The following is a 21,818-nucleotide window of genomic DNA, read 5'->3' as shown; positions in this document are numbered from 1 at the left end:
TGTATTGCGCAATTGGAGCTCTCTGCTCTGGCACAACTAAGCCATGAAATGAGCAGCACTGCATTATGACACTAAATTCAGTTAAGATTTGTCAAAGAAGCAGGTGATAAAGTAGCATATCTACTCAGTTGCTCCTCTGAAGGGAGAGGAAAATCCCACAGTGCTTTGGCAGTAGACATTCTCTCAATATGTGAGGCTTCACGCTCTGTGACAGAAAGATCTTTCCAATTGGAAAGAATTTCACACCACCTTCAAAGAAAATTTGTCACATCTTCCAGTCTTTCACCTAAGAATATCAAGGCTCAGCATGAATCTTAAAGATGACAAACAAATAAGTTTGAAGGCAATGCCTCTTTACTCACCCATCGAAGACACTGGCTGCAACTGGATGACGAAGCAGGTACAGAAAAACAAGTACTGAAACATCCCACTCAGCCAAGGAAGTTACCACTCAAGTAACACAGGCTTGAAAGCCCTTGCACACGCTGTGGCTCTTGCAGCCTTCCTCTCAGTGGAGCTTCTGATCCCAAGCTTTCTGAAGATCAAGTGTGATGGCTCTCCTAGAAGTTTATCAGAGGAAAAAGCTGAAGGGATGTGGGGTACAGCTCCAGCCTTGACCTTCACAGAGCAGCCCTGCCCCTTATTGACAGAGACGTACTTACTGATCAATCTTGTTTTTTTGGACTCAACCCGCTATTGTTTTCTGGCCTGACTGCCCCACAGTGACACCTCTCTATATCTTATCTGGAGACGAATTCTAACCAGGGACACCCGGACATCCCGAAGGGATGGAAAAGAACAGCAGATGGGTGCTTGTTGTTATCTCTTCTCCTTCCACTAGTCATATGACTTCATGGCTCCCCACAGGCAAAAAACACCAGCTAGAGTGCCTTAACTGCAGGAAATAGTGGCCAAAGGAGGAGAACTGATCCTTCCGAGTAGAGATTGCAGATGAGTGCTTGGAGCAGAGCTACAATAGCAACATCAGTCAAAATGAAAGACTGGTGTGCCACAGAGAAATAAACTGTCCGTACACTACATAAAAACCCTTTCCACCCCTAGTCACATAACTTGATCACTGCAGCAAAATTATCGAACAAGGCAAATAAGGACATTTTTCTGCAGTAGTTTTATGATCTCTGTCTTTAAAAAATAACCTCAACAAACGAACAATCAAGAAAGCCAACGTCACTGAAAGCCAATGTTGCTAAATTAACTTCCATACAAAACTGAGTAATCGAGAAACTCTGCCTTACCAGTTGAAACCAAACTAGATTGAGCCACAGGTCATAACCATAAGCCCTAGCTACAGATGAGATGCAGCACACTGAAATCTACACCAAAACAAACCAAGCACCACAACTAGCTGAGAGAGATACCAAGGGCAACATGAATAAGCAGAGAGGAGTCTTCCCTTTCATTCCCATAGCTCTAGCCCTTAATATTCAAAGCTCTAACATATATGTATATATACACATGTACAGGTCCCTCCTGCTTATGAACAAGTCAAACAGTTCTCCAGGAAATCATCTGAAGGCAAAAAGCTCTCCATGAGCAAGGAAGTACAGGTAAGCCTACGATAACTGCACAAACAAGTGTAAGGCATTTCCCCATTTCCTTTGTAGCCTGCATTTCTGCAGCAGGCTGGTGTAAAGAATAATGTCAAGGTTGATGGATGTGGTAGCTTCAAATCCCAGTAGGGAAAAAATTGCTTTGTTATTTTCATATTGAGTTTACATGAGACAGAATTAGGCATTTGCCTGCTTTGTAGAGATTATATATTATCGAAAGTTCTCAATAGCCCCTCTTTTTCTGGGTGTCCCCCTTGCAGTGAAGTGCAATATGCTGCTCTGCTCCACCCCAAAGAGGAGGCTTTTTCAGTGGTGAATGACTCTAGGGAACAATAAGAAAAGTTTTGTAACTGATTGCCATTGCTCTCCCCCCCGCCCCCCCCCCCCCCAAAAAAATCTATATATAAGTCTTTGTGGCTATATTATGCTGACAGCTGTGCAGTACCAGAAGTGTTTTGTTTCAACAACAGGAAGCAAATTCACTATGCAAAGCTAGCAAGGCAGATAACCCTCAAAAGGTGATTATGTGAATTCCCAGAAGAGAAACTAAAATTGAACAGAGAATAATACAGCAAGCCACAGGAAGTTATACTTGGTCATTTTCATTGAGAGGTTTATTCATACTTAAGACCCTGGGTAAATAAAACCGACAAACTTCAACTGAGTTTCTATTTATGTTGGAGGTGTATTTCTCTGAAACAATTCATTACCAGCTGCTTTTATTTCTGTAGGTGGCATATTAGCCCTGACACTAGTAACATTTTGACAGTTATGTGTGACTGACAACTGCCAATTAACATAGGGAAACAAACTGCATCATAGCAGTTTTGAACCTCAAAGTTATCATAAAAAAGGCCCAAGTTCTCCAAAATGGATAAAAGCAGGAGATGCCCTACCATTCCCAGAGATGACACTATTCCAAATCACCATAACATCTAGTTCAAGGAAGGAGTTTAAAGTTAGAGAAGATTCAGTGTGCTGCCTCTAAACATTTTGGGAATCCACAGGAAAGACAAAGACCACTTCAGTCTCCTGAAAGAAGCACTGGGCACAACTCTTCTATCAGCACTTTCTCTTTTCTGTATAAGTTATTTCCGGTGACATACATAGCTGTAGTTCCCTCACAAACAATAGTAGTAGAGTAGGCCACTGCAAATCTATGCCCCAGGCAGCTGGAGCAATTATTCCTAACAGGGTAAAAGAGGAAAAAAACCCCAACCAACTAAAACCCCTCCTGAAACAGAACCTCTGAGAGAGAGGATAGAATTTCAGTTTAATGTTGTGGGTGCTGTAGGGCCTGCATTCTCTTGGCAGTTCTGGCCAATCCTACTGTTCCTGACCTCTGCTTTCCCACTCCAAAGAAAAGGGAGCCTGACTACCCAACAAGAAAGAAGAACCAGGACTGGTTTTTATTTCCTAGAAGTAGTCATCAGTATGGGTTAAAAGATACAAAGAGAGAAGGTATTATTAAAGTAGGGGGCTAGGATTTTATTTTACTACCCAAGAGACAGGATCTTCTAAACCTCCTGCTGTCTAAACCTGGATACTTAACACAAGAAAGGATGCTAATTTTGCAGGTGGCAATCCCACTTCTTGCCCTTCCCAGAGATTTGGAGGGCTTTACCATCTTTACACAAGGAACTCAAACTCTCCAAAGCATTGGCTAGGCTGGAAAAGATGCTTTGTATCAGATGTTTGCTGAAGCAGGCCTAGTCTTTGTCAGAGCCACCTCTCAAGACACACCAGCAACTGCTGAAAGTGAGTTGTGTGAAGAACAGTTCTTAAAGCAGGAGTAACTCCTGCAGCCTGTCTGGAAGGAGCAAGCGGAAGAGCTAATCAGCGCTTCCTGTCGCTGAGAAAGGAGAAACCGACGCACACAACAGGATCCCTTGTCTGCAATTGATTTTAGGATGTATGTTCACAATAAGCCTTGACAGGCTGCTGAGATGGATTGCATGTAAGTCAAGGACTCAGAGATAGGCATAGTTGCTGTAAACAACTTGTCCCATAACTTGGTGCCAATGGGAAGGGCTCTTGAGATCAGGGAGTGAATGCAAATTTGGTGAAATACGAGCAAACTCAACAGAAGAAGTAAAACACCAAGACCATGGTAAAATTGGACAAGTGCATAACTCCTAGTGAAGAGTAGCAGTTCTTTTCTTTCCCTTAGTGGAGCTCTGTGATGCAAAACTTCGTGTTTTGAGACTGTTTTTCCACAGGTCCTGCAGAATCCAGTGTATCATACAGGATCCTCAATTTCTAGATGAAGGAATTAGGGCATAGACAACATGCCCACAATTTCACAACTAGTCAGGGCAGAAACAGGAGTAGAACCCATCTTCTTTTACAAGTTCACAGAGCCACAATAACACAGCATAACACCAGCTTCTCCCATACTTCAGGACTTAGATACACTGCAAGTTTAATTTCCATTCCTGTATTTTATTCTTCAGCCCTTTAATGTCTGTATAGAAGTAAAACTGTTGTTTTGGGTTTGTTTTGGTTTTTTGTTTAAGGAAATATTTATAATCTCTTGGGATAGGTAGAACAATACTTCAAAATCATCTTTCTATGTGAAAAGAAAGTCATACAATGTGGCACAGAGGGAAGCAGCTTGCATTTACAACTCCACACAAAAAACCCCATAAGAGATCAAAGAAATTGTTCCACTGGCTCAGAAAGACAGGGCAATTCAGCCAGCTTCACTTGACTGACATAGTGTCAAGCTCTGACAGCAAATTGTGCAAACCCTCTTGGAGCCAACATGGAAATGTAACAACTTGCAACAAGGTGATCACCATCACTGTCAGGTAGGAAGGATTACAGGGGGAAAAGGATTTCTTGCTTGCTTCTCAGGAAAAAGGAGCCATGAACACTTCTGCTGGAGAGCTTGCAAGATAAAACCTCACAGGTATGGCAAAAGAGAACCTAACACATTTCTCCAGACAATTTTGAACTTCACATGTATTTATATGAACTCTGCCATAGAAAAAGAGGGATGGGAGGTTAATAAAAAACCCAACAAAATTGGTAGAAAAAGCACCATCTGAACACTGCAATGTACATTACTGTTTATCCTTCATATGGTCTTATGAACACAGTGTTACATTAAGATTCAGGAAGCACTGCCTGCTCTTAAAGTGCTGCTGGTGGGACAGGGGCCTACTACCTGACTGCCTCCTTGGCATGAAATAGCTACTGCGAGAGAGCTTGTTGAAGCATTGACGTGTGTACAACTGTGATACAATCAAGTGTATCAGGAGAGCAAACAAACATCACCCTTCCCTTCAATGACTGCATTCAAGGGCAACAAAAGCAGAGAAGCGCTGAGATCTAAGATTGAGGTTTATGGCATGTCATCCATCCCTAGCAGAGACCACATGCCCTGGTGGTGCAGAGAGGAGTGAGACAGCAATCTTCCAGGGATACAGACTAACAATCTTCCAGGGATACAGACTAACAAGACCCACTGGACAGCCGGAATTTCAGGGTACAATTGCAGACTCTCACTTTACTCCTTTTCTCAAACAGTCTCTAGACCAACATTAAAGCATGTGCAGGAACACCTTTGTCACAGCATTTTCTTTTCAAAATAGAGATTGTGGTGCTAGATGCCTAAGTCTTCACTTCTGGATGCCAAAACAGATGAGTTCTTATGCAACTGATCCAAGCAGTTTGTCTAGGGAGGGCAGCAGCTCGCCTGTACACAGCATCAGGTTAAGGACTGCTTGGAAGAGGAACGTTTGTCAGCACTGCTGAACTAAAATTCAACAATGATTAAAGGTAGGTCACAACAACTAGCAGCTTCCAACCCCTCTCCTCCAACTTTAAAAAGCAAAAAAAGAGTTGGCTGTTTTAAAAAACAATTTTTAAAAAATAAAATCATGGATTTTATTTTTTGCTAAACAGTCAATGGACATGATAGAAACCTGGCACCAAACATATAATTCTACCATCCCATCAAGTTAGGAGAAAGTACAGTCTGCTGATTCCCAAAGTTAATGAACCACCAATATGTCACTGTGACAAATCCGACTACAGCCATTCAAGGGTCCAGAAAGAAAGTAACAGAAGCTTAAAACACCAGTTTTCCTGTGAAATAGTACTTGAACACAATAAGGGAATGCATTGACACCACTTGGTACCTTTTAGGTTGCTGGGCATCACATGCCCATATATATTCTTATCCTGCAACCTGCCAAACATCTCCAGGTTTTATCAGCCTCCACATGGAGCTACTATACAGGGCAAACAAAGGCAGATCTTTGTTGGACCCAGTATCTCTACCTCACCACCTCAACTGTTCCTGAGATCCCTGTGTTACGCAGCTAGGCATGGCAGCAAGATCTCCATCCGAGCTTCTTCATGAAAGCTATTATCTGCATCACCACCGCCTCAGTCATGTAAGGTCAAGAAGAAACAACCTAAACAAAAAGAAATGAAGGAAACTCAGGAGACAGCTGCCACACAAAGAATATTCTCAGCTGGGGAAAATAACGTTATCCAAGAGCACTGATTCAAAAATTGAATAGTTATTTATTGTTCCAGAAGTACATTGCTCTTTTATACATATTTCATAAATGATACAGGATTTTACACGTGTTCAGGTTCTGTTTGTTTTGTTGTTTTTTTTTTTTTTTTTTTTTTTGTAAAGAAGGACTTTTCTCCATGCTCCCTCCCTCATCCCAAACACACACCAAGGATTCAGCTACAGAATTCTGTTCATTTTTTTTCCCTTTAAAACTCATCACACAAACAGGATAAAACAGATTAAAAAATAATCACACAATGTAAATTGAAAGACAGAGGGAAAAGAGGAAGGGAAAAAAAAAATACAAACATGCACCCATTCAGTCCAACATGCCATTGAGAAGAGACAGCAATCCCAGCTGTTTCCACATCTGCAAGGCACCTGGCGACTAGTTATTATCTATTTGTTTTATTCTTTCCTATTTTTTTTAACCATAGTTATCCAAGAAACCAGAAGCCTCTTTCCATGACACAGTAAGGAGTAGCAGTGAAACATCAAAAAAGCAGCCAGCCATTGTGTATACCAAGCTTAGTGCCCTTCTCCCACCTTCATCCTGTCTCCACGGTATTTATCAGCAGGATGCTAAAATAGACTGACATGCTTTGAATGGAGAGATGTTTTATCTACTTAGAAATCAGCCAGCCTTGGCTAGAAGAGAGGGCAATGGGCTGACTTTCCTTCCTCTATTTTCTTTTAGCTAAGAACAAGAGATGTCATAGGCCAATCCTAAGAAATTCTGACCTGTGAACACAAAGTTCGTTTAAAGCTACTTAATTAGGGGAAAGTGCTAGAGAACTGGAGTCATTCTGTGTCTTGCACTGTAAGAGCCCCAGGCTTTCAAAAAGACTCTGGGTACAGAAAATGCTTCGTCCATATGAGACCTTTTATCCCACTACACAAACAGTCAAATATCAAGTTTAATTATTCCATGTTCAAAAACTGTCCATTTAAAAGCAGGAGTCATGATTCTGCAACAGTTTCATAATCCTTTAAGCCTTCATAATTTCATAGTCCAGGTGGCTATTAGATCTGGGGTAGGAAGAGGGGAATCTCCCTCCCTTTAAGACTGAATATAAAAAACCTCTCATGCAGTGCTGCCACTGATTTCTAGGAGCTCAAGGGCATTGGGACACAAAGTTTAAATAGTTATTATGGAATACTCCAAAATATCAATTATCAAATAGTCCAGAAGAAAACTCATTCCTTCTCTCACTCGGCTACAACCAATATGTGCTACAAATAAACAAAGGAGGAAGTCAGTGGAGCACATGGGGTAGGCTGGGAAAGGGAAAGCTCACGGTTTTCCAGTAGAAAGCAGTCTTGTAGTAACTTTATAAAAAGAGACCAGGTCTGATCAGAAGTGTGCGTGTTAATGGTGGTGGAGTGCAAGTTCTGATCACCAGCCATAGCTCCAGGTAGCTTGGGTTCTTTTTTTTTCCTCCTTATTTTGTTTTGAGAGAGAGAAAGAGATCTGAATCAGGTAAAGGAAAATTTAAAAAGCTAAGCAGGCTGCTGGTGTCTTATCAAGTGGCAGACCCTGCAAAGCTGGAAGAAGACACCCCTACACCCCAGCATTACATTCTTTCCATGAACCCCCCCAATCCTGTATTTGTACACAATTGCCATTCAGACAGATTTTAAATGGGACTATTTGCCAAGCCCTTTTCAGAACTAACATTCCACCATGTCCCATCTTCAGATTTAAGAGATTTCCCCCATACAGTCCTTTTGTCTTGATTAAAGGTAAAAACCCTCCACCCCCACACCACCTCCCAGCTTCCACCTGCAATACGTTAATTAAAAAGGCAAGCTATGAACAGGTTTTTGTTGCCGGGGTTCAGAGCTTCTTTGCTGATCAGTCCTTTTCATCAATTTGCTGGATGGGCAGGTGAACCTGCAGCGGGTCTCGAAGCCTCTTAAGGTCCAATTCTGCCTAAAAGTAAAAGACACATTATAAAGAACAAGCTCCCAATACACCTTCACCAGTCCAGTTCCCCTTTACAGAATGGAAAGCTTTTCTGTATTTCCTTGTTTTTCTTGCCCAGGAGGGAAGCATTCAAGAAGTAAAACAAAGTCACAGGCTCACATTTAGGAAAACTGTTCTCAGCACTTAAAGACACTTACTTTGTGCTTCGCTAAACTTGTCTATATGCAACCACTTAAAAGGAATATGCTAGGGAATATTTGAGCTCACTAGAACCTTTTTCTTTTTAATATGTTTAAATAATTTTTAATTTTTTTTAAATAAAATATTAAAAACACTAAAACCAAACCAAACCAACCCATCCCACCAAAAAACTCCAACCTAACTAGATTAAGGGGAATGGCTGATTCTACAAGAAAAGCTCCACAAAAATATAGCCAACCCAAGGGTATCCATATTCAACACAGCATGAGAAATGAGAAGACTCAGAGGTCTTTCTGGGTTTTCTCATTAAACCAAGAGAGCCTTGCCCTGACCTCCCTCTTCTCCTGGCACAGCTCCTTCTCCAAAGCAGGGGGAGAATACATCTTCCCCTGGATATCCTACCCCATCATTTCCAGAGCCTCAGAATGATATAGGGCAGTGAAAAAGAATGTGGTAGCCCTGCTTTTTCTACTCATGTAATCTTTCTGCAGAAAGACTCTCAAACATGAGGAAAGATCTCTACCCAACTCCTTTGTTGAACAGATCCCACAATGTGGACAGTTTGCCAAGACTGTCTGTCTCCAGATTATGAGAAATCTATCCCCATTGCCTCTAACAATACAGTTGAAGTTTTTGAACATTATTTTCCAGGACTGCAACCAGTGCACTGAACTGCTCCATGTCAGGAAGACATGAACTGAATGGATGCAAGTCTTCATTCCTCACTAAATCCATCTGGTGTGTAGGAGCTGAGAAGAAAGGAAATCTTGAATTAGGCTCCTCTGAGGCATGAAATGCCTGAAGCAATTCAAGATTTGCCAGCAATTTCTAAAAGGCCCTTACAAATAGAGGCAACTGTTTCATGTTCATTTACACATCCAGTAGGTCTATTCATGGGCATATCAAAGCCAATTCAGTGACTGCACTGGGGCTGTAACAAGAAAATGTGCTGAAAACCTAAGATATATCCATTCTTGTTTGAGGTACACCTATTAATAGCAGTTAAGAACTAGCAAACAGCAATTTGTTTGTTGTATTTCTGGAAAAATTCTTGTTACCTGAGCAATTGCATCCTTGAGTTGATTGTATTTCTCTAAATCAAATCGTGTCTTTTTGGCTCCTTTATGGAAAAATAATAAGTACTGTCTGTCTCTGGCTTCTGGATAAACGTATTCCTAGAAAGAAGAAAGGAGAGAGGATATAAATAAAGCCACAACAGGATGCAACAGGATAATATTAGTACAGTATCTAACAGGTGCGCTTTGGGAGGATGACTGGTTTCTGTCAGTGAAGGCACATGACCAGAGAGCATTATCTAAGCTCACCCAGTGTGGTGGGGGTGACCCCAGCTAGTAACTCAGCTCCCATCCAGTCACTCACTTCTCCACAGCCAGAAAGGGGGGGGGGGGGGGGGGGGGGGAGAATTGAAAGGGCAACAAACAAGAAAAACTTAAGTCAACATAAAGACAATTCACTTCTTACAAAGAAGAAAAAAAACCCCAAACAAATAAATAAAAAGCCCAAACCAAAACAAATAACCACACACAGATGACAGTGATGCAAACACAATCACTCCCTATCTCTCACCAGCAGACCAATGCCCAGCCAGTCTCCAAGCAACAGCTACTTAGGAGAAATCCTTCCATCCCCATGCTCCCTCCCACCCCTCTTCCCCAGTTTATTGCTGAAGGGCATGGTATCTCTCTTTGGTCAGTTGTCCCAGCTGTGTCTCCTTGCAATGCCTTGCCCAGCCCCAGCCTATTCCTGGGGGTGAAGTGGTGGTGGGGAGGGTGGAACAACAAACAGAGAAGGGTTTTGATGCTGTGAAAGCATGGTTCAGCAACAGCAAAACCACTGGTGTGTTACCAGGACTGTTTTGGTCACAAATCCAAAACAGCACCATACCAGGTGTTATGAAAAGAACACTAACTCTATCCCAGACAGACCCAGTACAGTCACACGTTTGCTTCTCTGCTAGTATATCACATGCCAGCAGTGAGTTACCATCACCTTCCTGCTGTCCTAAAGGTGTGAATCCTCCCATGCAGAAAGAACAAAAACTAACACATTTGAGGGTTCCAATACTGAAAATTTTGTAGGGAGAAAGGGAGGAGAAAAAAAACCAACCTATAAATACCAGCAGACAGCCTTTGTAAGATGGCCTTTACTTTCTTTTTCTTAAGGTCATAAACATGCGATAGCTAATTAAAGCAACAATAATTGCTCATGACTTCATCTTTGAACCAAACTATGCAAGTGAGAACAAAAACCCAGTAACACAGCTTTTGCCAAGGATACTCTGCTGCAAAAAAGTCACAGCTTTTTAATGTGTTCAGATAACTTGGAAGAGCAGAGCTGTTCACACAAAATCCCATATAAGCCCTGCAAAGCACAGGTCTGCTGCTGAAGTTAATTCTCCCTTGCACTGGAACATTACACAGCCTCTGTACTGGGTATGCATTCAATGATCAAGGCTGTCAGGTGGACAAAAGCTGCATTCAGAATCATGCCATTCATGAAACACTGAGATCTTAAGGTCTGGCAGAAGATGTACTAATTGATTGCAGATGACAATCAAACCTGGGTTCAAATATGGCAGAAGTTCCAACTGAACTCTGACAACTGCAGCAGTGCTCACAGAGGCCCATGTGTTCTCAGCCCCTGAAAACAACACAGCTGACAGAACCCTGCAGCATTTGTTCTGATGGTCTTGTGACAGTAGGGACTCTTCGAGCTCTCCATCCCTTATCATTTCAAAGAGGTTATGAAGTTTAGATGTTGAGTGGCGAGACAAACCATGTACTAGAAGATCCACAGTCTGTCACAACTATAAGGATGCAGAGAAGGTTCCTTCGCCTGGCTCTGAAGCCAGATGCATGAAATACCTACATAAAGGCATTTCCAACAAGATCCCTGAACTTCAGTCTCTTTAAAAAGGCCAGGGACTCATGTGGAAAAGGCGGACTTCCTTAAAGCTCAGAAGGTACCTCATACATACACAGTTCATTTGGGCTGATAAATCACAGCACTCCACTTGGATCAGAAGCTTCTAGACCAAGCTTCACTCAACTGGAAGACTCCAGTGCAAGTCAACATGTGACATTGCATGTGTGTGCATGCAGAAACCATTGTGTGTCAGAAGATGAACCTGTTCTAGCTAAAGCAGTAAACCAGCAAACATACATAAGCACTTAAGGCAAGACAGTCAGAAAACAGCGATGACCACCACCAGTAAACCACACAATCATACACCACCATCCTGGACAGCACAAATTAAATCAAGTAGCATCTAGGTTCGAAGAGGATAAGGAAGGAGCAAAGTTACTTTTAAAAGGCACAATTTTGCTGTTTTTCTAGGGAGTAGAGCTCAAACAAAGTCTTCTACTGAAGTGCCAATGTCAGCACAGCAAGTCCTACCTGGCGAGTCATTACGAAATAAGCATACATTGCCATGGCACTACCATAGGTGATGAAATAGGTGACTGGTTCCATAATGTCCCAAGAATACTCCCACCAGGTGAGGCGTGCCAGAATCCCAAACTGAGTGGCCATGTAGGCCAGGCCTCCCCACAACACCAAGGTTGTCCTCTTCTCTGCTTTCCTGCTGAGCTCCATCTTTACCTGCAGAAGACAGAAGCAGACACCTTGCATTCTCAAAAATAATTATGTTAATATCATTCAGAGATAATGTAAAAACAGCACCTTATATTTATATTAGGTGGTTTGAAACACATGATTTCAATCTAGATTATGCAGACAAATCTAGACTTTTCCTTTAGTATCTTGCCATCATCTATATTTTCCTCTGAACATGCTCTGGATGCCTCACAAAGGTATTTATTTCTGTATGTTCAGAGACATTCCATTGCATTAGCCTCAGTCTTTATTTAACACCAAGTTCATTTCCGTTTATATAAATCCAGGAAAAAAAGATACTTCCACAGAAACCAGAAACAGACATGGTTTGGTAGATACTTGGTGCATCTTCCGTGTCAGTGATCTTGGAACTATTTGAAGCGTAGCAGGGACCAAATTAAAATCTTGAAATAAATTCAGGTTGCATTTGGAGGATAAAACACAAAGAGAAACTTCTCACTTTTTCTAGCGGTGCTATTTGTTCCTTCAATTCCTCTAGTCTTCCTATGAGCTCCTTCTCTTTGTTCAGCTGATGCTCCTCAATGCACAAGGCAGTATACAACTGCTGAACCAATGTCTTGACATCATTCAGCGTCGTTGCATTTTCATGGCTTAAGAGCTCTAGGAAACAAAAGAGACTGCTTTATATGCACGGAACTTCTCACATACTCTTGAGAAACTGCTATTAGTCTGCACAGGAAATATATGAAGCTATCTTTTCAACAAAGAAGCCTCAGGAAGACCCCCAGCACTCTAAGACATGCCATTTCTTCAGAAGAAGAATAGGCTTTATTATTGTATCATCCCAAAATTTGATAAGAATAAGGACAAGAGATACTATTAAGCTTCTCAGATATCAACAGCTACTTCTGATCCCGTATTTATATACAACACAAGGACATATGAACACCTAAACTACTATGATCCATCACACCAGCTGTCAAGAAACAGCCAGAACTCAGACTACAGACCATCAGCAACCACAGTTACTGATAAGGGCAACCCAACATCTTGGGTTAGTGGCCCAGAACATGTAGCCTTATGATAACTATGTTGCACACCAATGCCAGGAATTGTTGCCCAACACTCTGTGGGCATCCCCATCCTGTGCTGCCTGGAGGGCAGTTAAATTCTCCCTCACCATATTTAAACAATGACAGCAACAGAGTCACTAACTGAAACTGCCTTTGTCACCCCATTTCAATGCAAAAGAGATTCCTAAAGGAAATAAATTTGTAAGAGAGTTGTGACTAGTGGTATTGTATTACACAGTCTATATGAAAAAAAAAAAACCAATAACTTTCAAATTCAAGCAAAAGTACTTACATTAGTGAAATAAAAATAATTTCTGTAGCCTCTTTGGGTTATACCATAAGGTTATGTTCTCAAAATATTATTTTACCAAGATATAAAAAGCTATGCAGAGCTTAAGTTTTAACACTAGCAGCTCAAGGGAAAGAAGTGACTCAGCTGCCTGTGCCAAGACTCACAAAGTACACTATACCCCTCTCTCCCAGCTAAAGGGGGCTCCTGTTCCCCTACAAAGAAAAAAAACCCCATTTCTACTGAAGTGGCCATCAAAAAGTATTGAGTATTTAGCATTACAGTGCTCCTCATTTCCATTTCAAAATACACAGGGTGATTTTATATAAAAGGAAAAGCAATAGCTGGAAAGTTTAACAGAACTAATCTCAGAGCCTATTTATGGGCACATTCATTTTAGGACAAACTAAGTATAGAAATCCCCTTGGCAAATGAATCTTAGGTGGCAATTTCATGTAACCTAGGTGATCCCACAGATCACCTACCAGCACAAAATGGGTATATCGTGCAAGCAAGCTAACTGAAAACCATACCAACTCACTGACACAGATTTTGCTCTCTCAAACAGCAGGTAAGTGGGATGTATGAATTGCCTTACCTCAGGACACCAATTTCTCCAGTGCAGAAATAGACACCATGTTCGCATTTTCATTTAGTTGTATTAGAAATTAGACTAGACCAGTAAGGCTTGATATCACCACCCACTTCCAGGGGCTAACAGTTAAAAGAGATACTTTGTTAAAATCCTCACTCCACTCCTCTAGCTTATAATGCCTTCTAAGCCTGTGAAAACAGCACACTGATGACAGAGCAGTGAGCAGAGGGTAACTTGTTTGTGTCTGTGATATCTAGTGATTTAAATATCCAGTCCTAAAACAGTTTCTGTTCAAAGGCTTTTAAGAAGTCTGGAAAAAACCCTCTCTCTAGTGGAAGTCAGTGTAACCTAAAGATAAGGGAGAAACAGCATCTCACCCAAGGCTGCGCTCCCAATTCCAGGCTTTCCCACACACTGCACATAAAAGGCTGCATACAGCTTCCCAAGTCAAATTTTTTTTTACTTGGTATTTTCATATTGTGTATAATAAAATGCTAGAATCTATTATTTTCCTTGCAAAAAGGTCCTTGGAAACTTAACTACATCAGCAGAGGAAGATGGCATATATCAGCAGGTATTTCTGGAGATCACTCACTCACGGTAGTCTCAGACCCAAAAGATAGGGTCAGTCTCCTGATATTTGATAGATTACCTTGCTTTAACAAGTTGCCTTATTCACGTTTGTCAAGACGACAAACGGAATGTTAACAGTCTCCCTCACAGCTTTTGCTTTAGGAGTTATTTGTAATCCACTGCTTCACGAGAGGAAAGCCCAAACACTGAGGAAAACCACCAGATAAACAGAGGAAAGTACTTCCACACCATCTCACCTTGTCTGGACATGCAAGTCAAGTTATAAATCCTTCCTAATTTTGTTTGCTGTCTACAGGGCTAAACAGGGTTTTTAGAAAAAAAAAAAAACAAACACTGCTTGCAAACTTCACATTATTGCCTGCAACAACAACAGAACAAGAAGGTAGACAAAGATCAACTAATATCTGTGAGCCAAGCAACAAGATGAACAACATTTCCAAAACCAGTTCTTTTGTTTAAGTCCTCAGAGGCAAGTATAGACATGCGAGAACCTGGTGCTTTATGAAGCCTATAAAGTTGCCTATAGGAAAGGATAGACGGCAGACGAAAACACCAAGTTCCTGCCTCTGACAGTAACTCTGGAGCATCTCAAAAGCTTGTTGCCAGTTTTCATATCTTGAAAATAACACAACTGTACAAAGCTCATTTTTTAAAAGGATTTTCTTATTGATTCAAAACAGGTTTGTTTCCCTTCCTATTTGATTCTTAGTGGAATCATAAAATAATTAGGGTTGGAAAGGACCTTAAGATCACCTAGTTCCAACCCCCTTGCCATGGGCAGGGACACCTCACATTAAACCATGTCACGCAAGGCTCTGTCCAACCTGGCCTTGAACACTGCCAGGGATGCAGCATTCACAACTTCCCTGGCAACCCATTCCAGTGCCTCACCACCCTTACAGTAAAGAACTTCTTAGTAATGTAACCTTGGTAAGAGCATGATCTCATTCATTTCACTGTTTCTAAGTTAACAAGGTTGAGGTTTATTGGCATATTCAAAGTACCACACTTAACAGGAAACAAGGGTTAACTGTCCGATGAGGGAAAAAATTATTCTTCCAAATCACATAACGTAAGTTTCAATCTAATTCCTATTTTGCATTATACTCCTTCAGAGTGAGTTAAATTAAATTACTTTTCGGTAACAAGAGAACATTCAGAAAAATTTAGAAATCAAAAGAAATTATATTTCTTCATTTACTCCTCTAACAGGTTACTGGTTTTGAACAGAATGAATATTTACTTTTCATTACTGACTATTCCGATTACTTATGTATCACTAAATTAGACTCCAACGGTGGGACTTGAAACTGCAAGGTTCCCTTTAGAAATAAAACATGTTCTTGAACAAGTTAATAAAGTATGCTGCAGTTGAACAGGGAACTGAATACTGAAATTTCTGATGTTCACCAGAACCAGGCTGGTTTACCTCTCTTTGGCGGTCTAACATGGTATGTGACATCGTTAATGATCAGTTTGAAATCATCCAGCAGAAGCAAATCTATACCTGTGGAGGAGGCGACACGTGTGCCATCTGTAAAAAGCAAGCACAGATGACTCATTAAGCAATAGAAACACAGTACCTAAACAAGCTGTGGCCAAGTTGTAATGCCATCCCAAATCCATTTTCCCCACAAACAATATTCTTCAAGACAGATATATATACTGGGAGACCTTACATGGCAAATACTAACTGAGCTATGCATGCAGCTGCTTTGCTACATATATGGTATTTGGGATCATCTTACAAAAAGCAGTTCCCTTTGTCCTGCACACTTTGAGTAATGTATCCCCTCCAGAGATGGTGTTTCTACCTTCTACTTTCTCAGGAATGTCGAAGAACTCACAGCATAGCAAACTTCTACTTAAAAAGCAAAAGGCTGGATGAAAATAGCTGGCAAGCAAATAAATCAATTAGTTTGTAAACAACAGTACCTGCTGAGTAGATTGCAACCCGATCAATTCCTCGGTCCTCTGCTTGCAGCTGTTGTAAGAACACACCAACAGAGTCCGAGATGGGTTTAAGTGTGAATTGGCAACGTTCACGCCGGGATGGAAGATTCACAGAAATCACAGGTAACCCATTTTGGTAAACCACCGTCACTTCTACAGAGAAGACAAAAATAAAAGTTTATCACTAAAAATTAACATGTTTTCTTGTAACAGGTATGTGTTTGTCACACAGAGAAAGAGGCAAACATAGTTATGAGCTGAACATACACCAGACTAAATTTATTAGTTATCTTTTCTCAAGAGATGTGTCCATCAAAGAAAAACTGAAGGATGTCGGAGGCTTTCGCTCCTATTAACAATATTTGCCAAGCGTTCTGTCCTTTGTGGAAAAGTAAGAGATACTTGCTTTAAGCACAGTCATGTTTATACTAAAGGCAACATGATATCTAAAAGCCGTAACACAGCAGCACACTACGTTTTGGTTAGTTTTTGACAACTGAAGTATTTTGGACTGTGGAAGACAAAACATTGTGTGATTTATCAGGATTTATAGCCCAGAACACAAAGGCAGACTGTATGTATTAGGAAACATCAAGGAAGGACCTACTTCAAACCTTTTTATTCTTGTTTGGTTCTGGTTTCCTCCCCTTTGTCCTGAGACAACAAATATTTAAGAGAGCAGTCAGGAATATGAGGTTCTAAGAACAGCACTCTGAGTTTAAGCTTCAAGGTCATTTCATCTAAAATTCATGGGATCAATACACTCTGTACTTCAGAAGACAGACATTGCTTCTTAGGTGTAGATAAAGAAACATTTTCCATTTCTTTAGTGCTGCCAGGAGCTTTTTCAAGAGCATTCTTCAGGATTTCAGTGCACCTTTCTACAACTTATGGTAGTGACCTGTATGAACTATAAGCTAGCTATTATTTTGACAGAAAAGCAGCCCACTCTGTGTGCTCCGGGATATGTATACATAGAAAAGAAAAAAAGTTGATATTCCCTAAGCTCTCTACTGAGTCACAAACAGTCAAGATTTTCCCCAAAAGCAGCAGTTGCTAAGATATAGCAGCACACCTAAAAGGAATTTACTTTGGATTGTTATGTATTTTTTTCATGTAATAATGCAAGGTCTTTATTGTACAAACCATTTGCCATGTCTGAAGGACTATGCATCTGGCTTACTATTCCCACCTGCGGTAGCTTTGGACAGCTACATGACCACAGCCTGCTCATCTAACTCATGTATTGAAATGCCAAGTAAATTTAAGCAGCTAACAACAAAATTAGATGGTCAAAGAAGTCAACACAAGTAGAAATAGAAGCAAATAATATCATTTTAACTACCAAAGGGAACTATTTTTCAGTATGCCATTGTTCAGAAAGTTCAGCCACCAATAGCCTTTATACCTCCCCATTCAGTGATTTGCTGCCCAATTATGAACTTGTTTATCACAGGATCATTCGTGTATTAGGACAAGTCTTGGGAAGACATGCCTTTCTGAAAAGAGAAGCTCACGTATGTTGAGGAATGATGCGCCAAGTACACTTTTACAAAGCCAGAGCAGTTCACTCAAACTTTCGAATTTACTGTCATATACCTTGTTGAATTGAATCAAGCCTACAAAGGCTTTTTCCCTTCTTCCAGGGGATTGCTATCCAGTGCTGACAAAGAGGTCTTCATGTCATTGTTAAAGACCAGGTGGAAGTAACCAAGTATGGACATCTCAGATGACTGAAACATCCTGAGAGACCCCAGTATTTGTGAGCCTATAGATGCTTATTCTCAAGACTTGGACACTTGACAGGATTTTAGCAGCTTTAATGTTCCAAAGTTTAGAATTCAGAGACAACAGTCAGATATTTACTTTAAAAGTCAAGCAAGCTGCCAATTTATTTGGACAGTTAGACATACTTTAAAGCTCCTTATCAGCAGCTGTTATGACACCAGCTATCAGATTTTTTAATTTTTTCACTCAAATATTTGAGCAAAAGTCTTAAGACATAGATTAAGATCAGCAACATTTGTGATAGCTATCTCAGAAGGAATGATCAACATGTTTAGAAGCTTAAAGTAACCACATAAGTATTGAACTTTTTGGTGTATCCCCAAAAAGCACGGCTGCAGGAGTGCCAGCTTTAGAGCAAAGGCTTATGAGCACCAGCCCTGCCACATTCTAACCCTCCACAGATCAGATGGAGATCACACCGGCAAATGCAATAGGTCAAACTGCACCAAGAGCCACCAGCACTGGTAGCACACACAAACCCCTTCTCTAGGATTTCCAGCTTCGGTGAAATGTTACAGACCAAATTACTTCTCTTTGGAAGACAAGTTCACTAAGCCTGGAATTACAGCCAGTTTATGTTTTCCTTATAAAAAGCTTGTAGAAATAATTTTCTAGCCTAATTCACCAGTAGGGAAAGTCCATAATTCCAGTTTGATCCTCTCATCACCTCCTGCACAAGTAATGTCTGGTCAGACTTCCTACATTAGACAGGAAAGAGTTCAAAGGGAAGAAAAAATCTGAAGGACATGTCAATAACACAAATTAACAGCCAGCAACAGCAACCTCCATTACAAGCTATTTAAAAAGACGTTGTGATATGGCCTTCTGCCTCACTCTCATCTGCTCTGATAGCCCTGTGGACTGCCTGCATGAGGGCAACTACAGGTTACTAAGTGGACAAAGTGTTTTGGCATTTCACTAATTATAGAGCTAACATTTTAGCTAATCTTCACTGATTACATTTTAAGCTAGTATTTAAATGCATAGGACAAGAAAAAAAAGTCATTTGTATACAAGCGTATTTCATTTACATTTACAGACACACAACCTGGCCAGGGATACTGCTAAATAAGACCATGGAGGATTTCAAAAGCTTTATACACTATGTTAAGTGTGAGGTTCCTTTAAGGTATGAATATCATCCAAGCACCACAAAGGTTTGACTCAACCATATGTGCACCAGCCATAGGTTATTAGTATTTTTTTAAGATTTCTGTTCTTACATATGAATAACTTAAGCCATACACTAGGCCAAAACAAAGTACAGTAAAAAACCTTTGAAGCCAAAGAAGTCAGTGTTGAACATTTACTACTGGTAAAGGGAAAGCTATTGGAAGAAATAACAAGTATTCAAGCACAACGTGAAGAGAGGTAAAATCAAATCAGGCAACTAGCTACACAAATTATCCTCTCAACCCTACATGCGTCCTCTACGCTTCTACCCATTTAAGCGTTCAGGTGTTTATTTTGAGCTCTCCACAGCAGTCATGTACTCTGTGTTTGCACACACTATCCTGGCAGGGTAAGCAGTTGTGCTGAAACCCTTTAATTTATTAGCTTTCAGACTTTATTAACAAGCCTTAATGGGGACAGGATTCACTAACTGATTGTGTCAGTCAGCATAAGTGCTCTAGCCTTTGTGCACAGCATGCAGATGTTAAGCAGGCAGTGATCTCAAAGCTGCCTGTTTCCTCTTTGCATTCGGATATACTGACATTTTTGAAGTTCCACCAGTGCATTCTTTTGCTATACGTTATGAAAACCTTTATCAAAAAAGCTTAATGTCTGAGCTGTTCCAGAATTTAAATAAAGGAACATAATTGCCACGGCTTCACAACTTACTGCAGCAAATAGTGCTTTCAACTGCTTGGGTAAGTAGCTGGTATGAACTGCACTTTCATTACATAAATGAAGTTAACAGGGCAGACGGTAGCCTGAAAGGTAAACATCACACAGACCTCACAGCCACATCAGGAAAACATGTAGCAAAATGTATTTGGACAGTTACATGCAACTATAACTTTCTTCATGAAACCTATCCAGATTTGTCAGAACAGTTATTGGAAAGGTTGTCAATTTCCTTAATTTTTCTTGACTTTTTTCTCACTTCCTTAGTTCAAAACTGGATTACCTCCAAGCCAAAAAAGCCTCAACCAGAAAAGAGGTCAGGGAATACCATGTAAGTTAGTGAAGGCTAAAGCGAGCAAAGAGTTTCTCCGTGTCAATACTCACCATCAGAGGGCACTACTGTACTGCAATAGACCACTCTCACACTCTGCCAAGGAGAAAGCCTCTGATGCTCCTAGAAAATACAAGCACAGCAAAAAGGCCAAATGTTCAGGGCCGCTCGTCTGGCGGAATCACACCCCAGTGCCACCTCCTGTCCCCCCTCCCTCCATGACCTGCCCCAGTGCCTGCGCTGGGCATTTCCTCCCATCCGCCGCAGGGGTAACTGTAAACCAGGAGAGCCTATCAAGAACAGCCTCTTCTCTCACCATCTGTCACCCGGCAGGGTTTCCCCCTTCAGCCAAGTTCACCTCCACACACCTCACTCTCTCAACGCACATAGTTTTGGGTGAGAATCTATAACGGAACAGCTGTGATTTTCCTTTTTTCCTCCCTTAATGTAAAACGCATTTTTAAAGCCACATTGAGTAAATCAGTTTAAGAAATCAGTTTACATTACTACACAGATAGGGAAAACAGAAGTCATAAAAGCATCAGTTGTTAAAAGGTTAAAAAAAAAAAAAAAGTTTTAGCCTAAGAGCAGAGGAGGGGTAGGGATGTCAGTTGTGGGTTCTCTTAGGTTCTTTCTTTTAAGGCTGGTTTCAGTGCTGAAGTGCGTTTTGTCCTTACAGAAAGCCAGACTCTACAAGCTACAAGTAGTAAATATGCCTGTTCATAGAAGAACAAATTGCTCAGGATGAAAACAAAAAATTGTGATACTGAGCTGCATTGCAATCCTCCCCCAACAGTGAAGTCACAATTCGAGCACAAGAGGGACCAATTTTAAACAAAAGTAAAGCGCAACACCAGCTGTCATCTGACTATGGTGGTATGTATTTTGGTGACTACCACTCAGGTTTTCAACAGTTGCTGTCCAATATGGGCATTCCTATGCCCTAAAATACAGCTGCTAAACCTGCATTTCTATAAAGGTATCTCACAGGTAGGACCTGTTTTTTAAGCAAATTACTAACAAAAGCTTGCAAACAAAAGCAATTTGCTTATTTCCCTGACAAATTGTCCAGACCTCCATATTTTGTGAGGTTGCTTTCAATAATCTACTTATAATAGCTTTATCTGCTACTTCACTTTTCTTCTGAAGCCTGCTATACAAATCAAGGAGCGTTTCAACTACAGCAGTGTCTTGAAAGCAGGACCTATGGCCTAGGTGGTTAGTGCATTGACAGCTCTAGAAATTCACCCTCACTTGTGCTGTATTTATGCTCCATTTTACTAGGTCTTGACAATGAAAAATCAGTCAAGTAATTCTCAGTTTTCCTCCTTGCAACTGCATTTTCAGCTTCCCACAGTCAAGTCAAATAGGCAGCTTACAGGAAAAGAGAACTGGGCATTAAACTGCTGTAACTGAAATTAAGTGGGAAGTTGCATGCTTTGGCAAAAGTAAAGTTTAAAAAAACCCAAACCCTATGTGCTGGGAACCGAAGGACAAATTTGCCTTTTGATATGTGAAAA

General features: G+C 40.8%; 2 protein-coding genes across 7 annotated transcripts in view; both read right to left on the bottom strand.

The window, feature by feature from the left end:
- OIT3 (oncoprotein induced transcript 3) overlaps positions 1–6,022 on the bottom strand; it is a 29,537-nt gene extending 23,515 nt beyond the window's left edge. Inside the window, exons 1-2 of one of the 2 annotated variants that reach the window (XM_065671074.1) lie at positions 5,859–6,022; positions 363–560 (exon numbers count right to left, since the gene is read on the bottom strand). In XM_065671074.1, the coding sequence (XP_065527146.1) occupies positions 363–426 (64 nt within the window). In that variant the 5' untranslated portion in view covers positions 427–560; positions 5,859–6,022. Of the gene's footprint in view, positions 1–362; positions 561–662; positions 1,911–5,858 lie in introns of those variants that run through there. The other variant, XM_065671075.1, reaches the window with a different exon arrangement.
- Positions 6,023–6,087: 65 nt separating this feature from the next.
- MCU (mitochondrial calcium uniporter) overlaps positions 6,088–21,818 on the bottom strand; it is a 92,870-nt gene continuing 77,139 nt past the window's right edge. For 3 of the 5 annotated variants that reach the window (XM_065671079.1, XM_065671076.1, XM_065671081.1), the window contains exons 2-8: positions 20,352–20,421; positions 16,314–16,484; positions 15,808–15,912; positions 12,327–12,487; positions 11,648–11,851; positions 9,289–9,405; positions 6,088–8,031 (exon numbers count right to left, since the gene is read on the bottom strand). In XM_065671079.1, the coding sequence (XP_065527151.1) occupies positions 7,900–8,031; positions 9,289–9,405; positions 11,648–11,851; positions 12,327–12,487; positions 15,808–15,912; positions 16,314–16,484; positions 20,352–20,421 (960 nt within the window). In that variant the 3' untranslated portion in view covers positions 6,088–7,899. Of the gene's footprint in view, positions 8,036–9,288; positions 9,406–11,647; positions 11,852–12,326; positions 12,488–15,807; positions 15,913–16,313; positions 16,485–20,351; positions 20,422–21,818 lie in introns of all 5 variants that reach the window. The other 2 variants (XM_065671080.1, XM_065671078.1) reach the window with 1 other exon arrangement.

This window comes from Lathamus discolor, chromosome 3 (assembly GCF_037157495.1).
Source record: "Lathamus discolor isolate bLatDis1 chromosome 3, bLatDis1.hap1, whole genome shotgun sequence".
NCBI lineage: Eukaryota > Metazoa > Chordata > Aves > Psittaciformes > Psittacidae > Lathamus > Lathamus discolor.
Note: the sequence above shows the minus strand (reverse complement) of the source record. Positions and strands in the feature narration are given on the sequence as shown.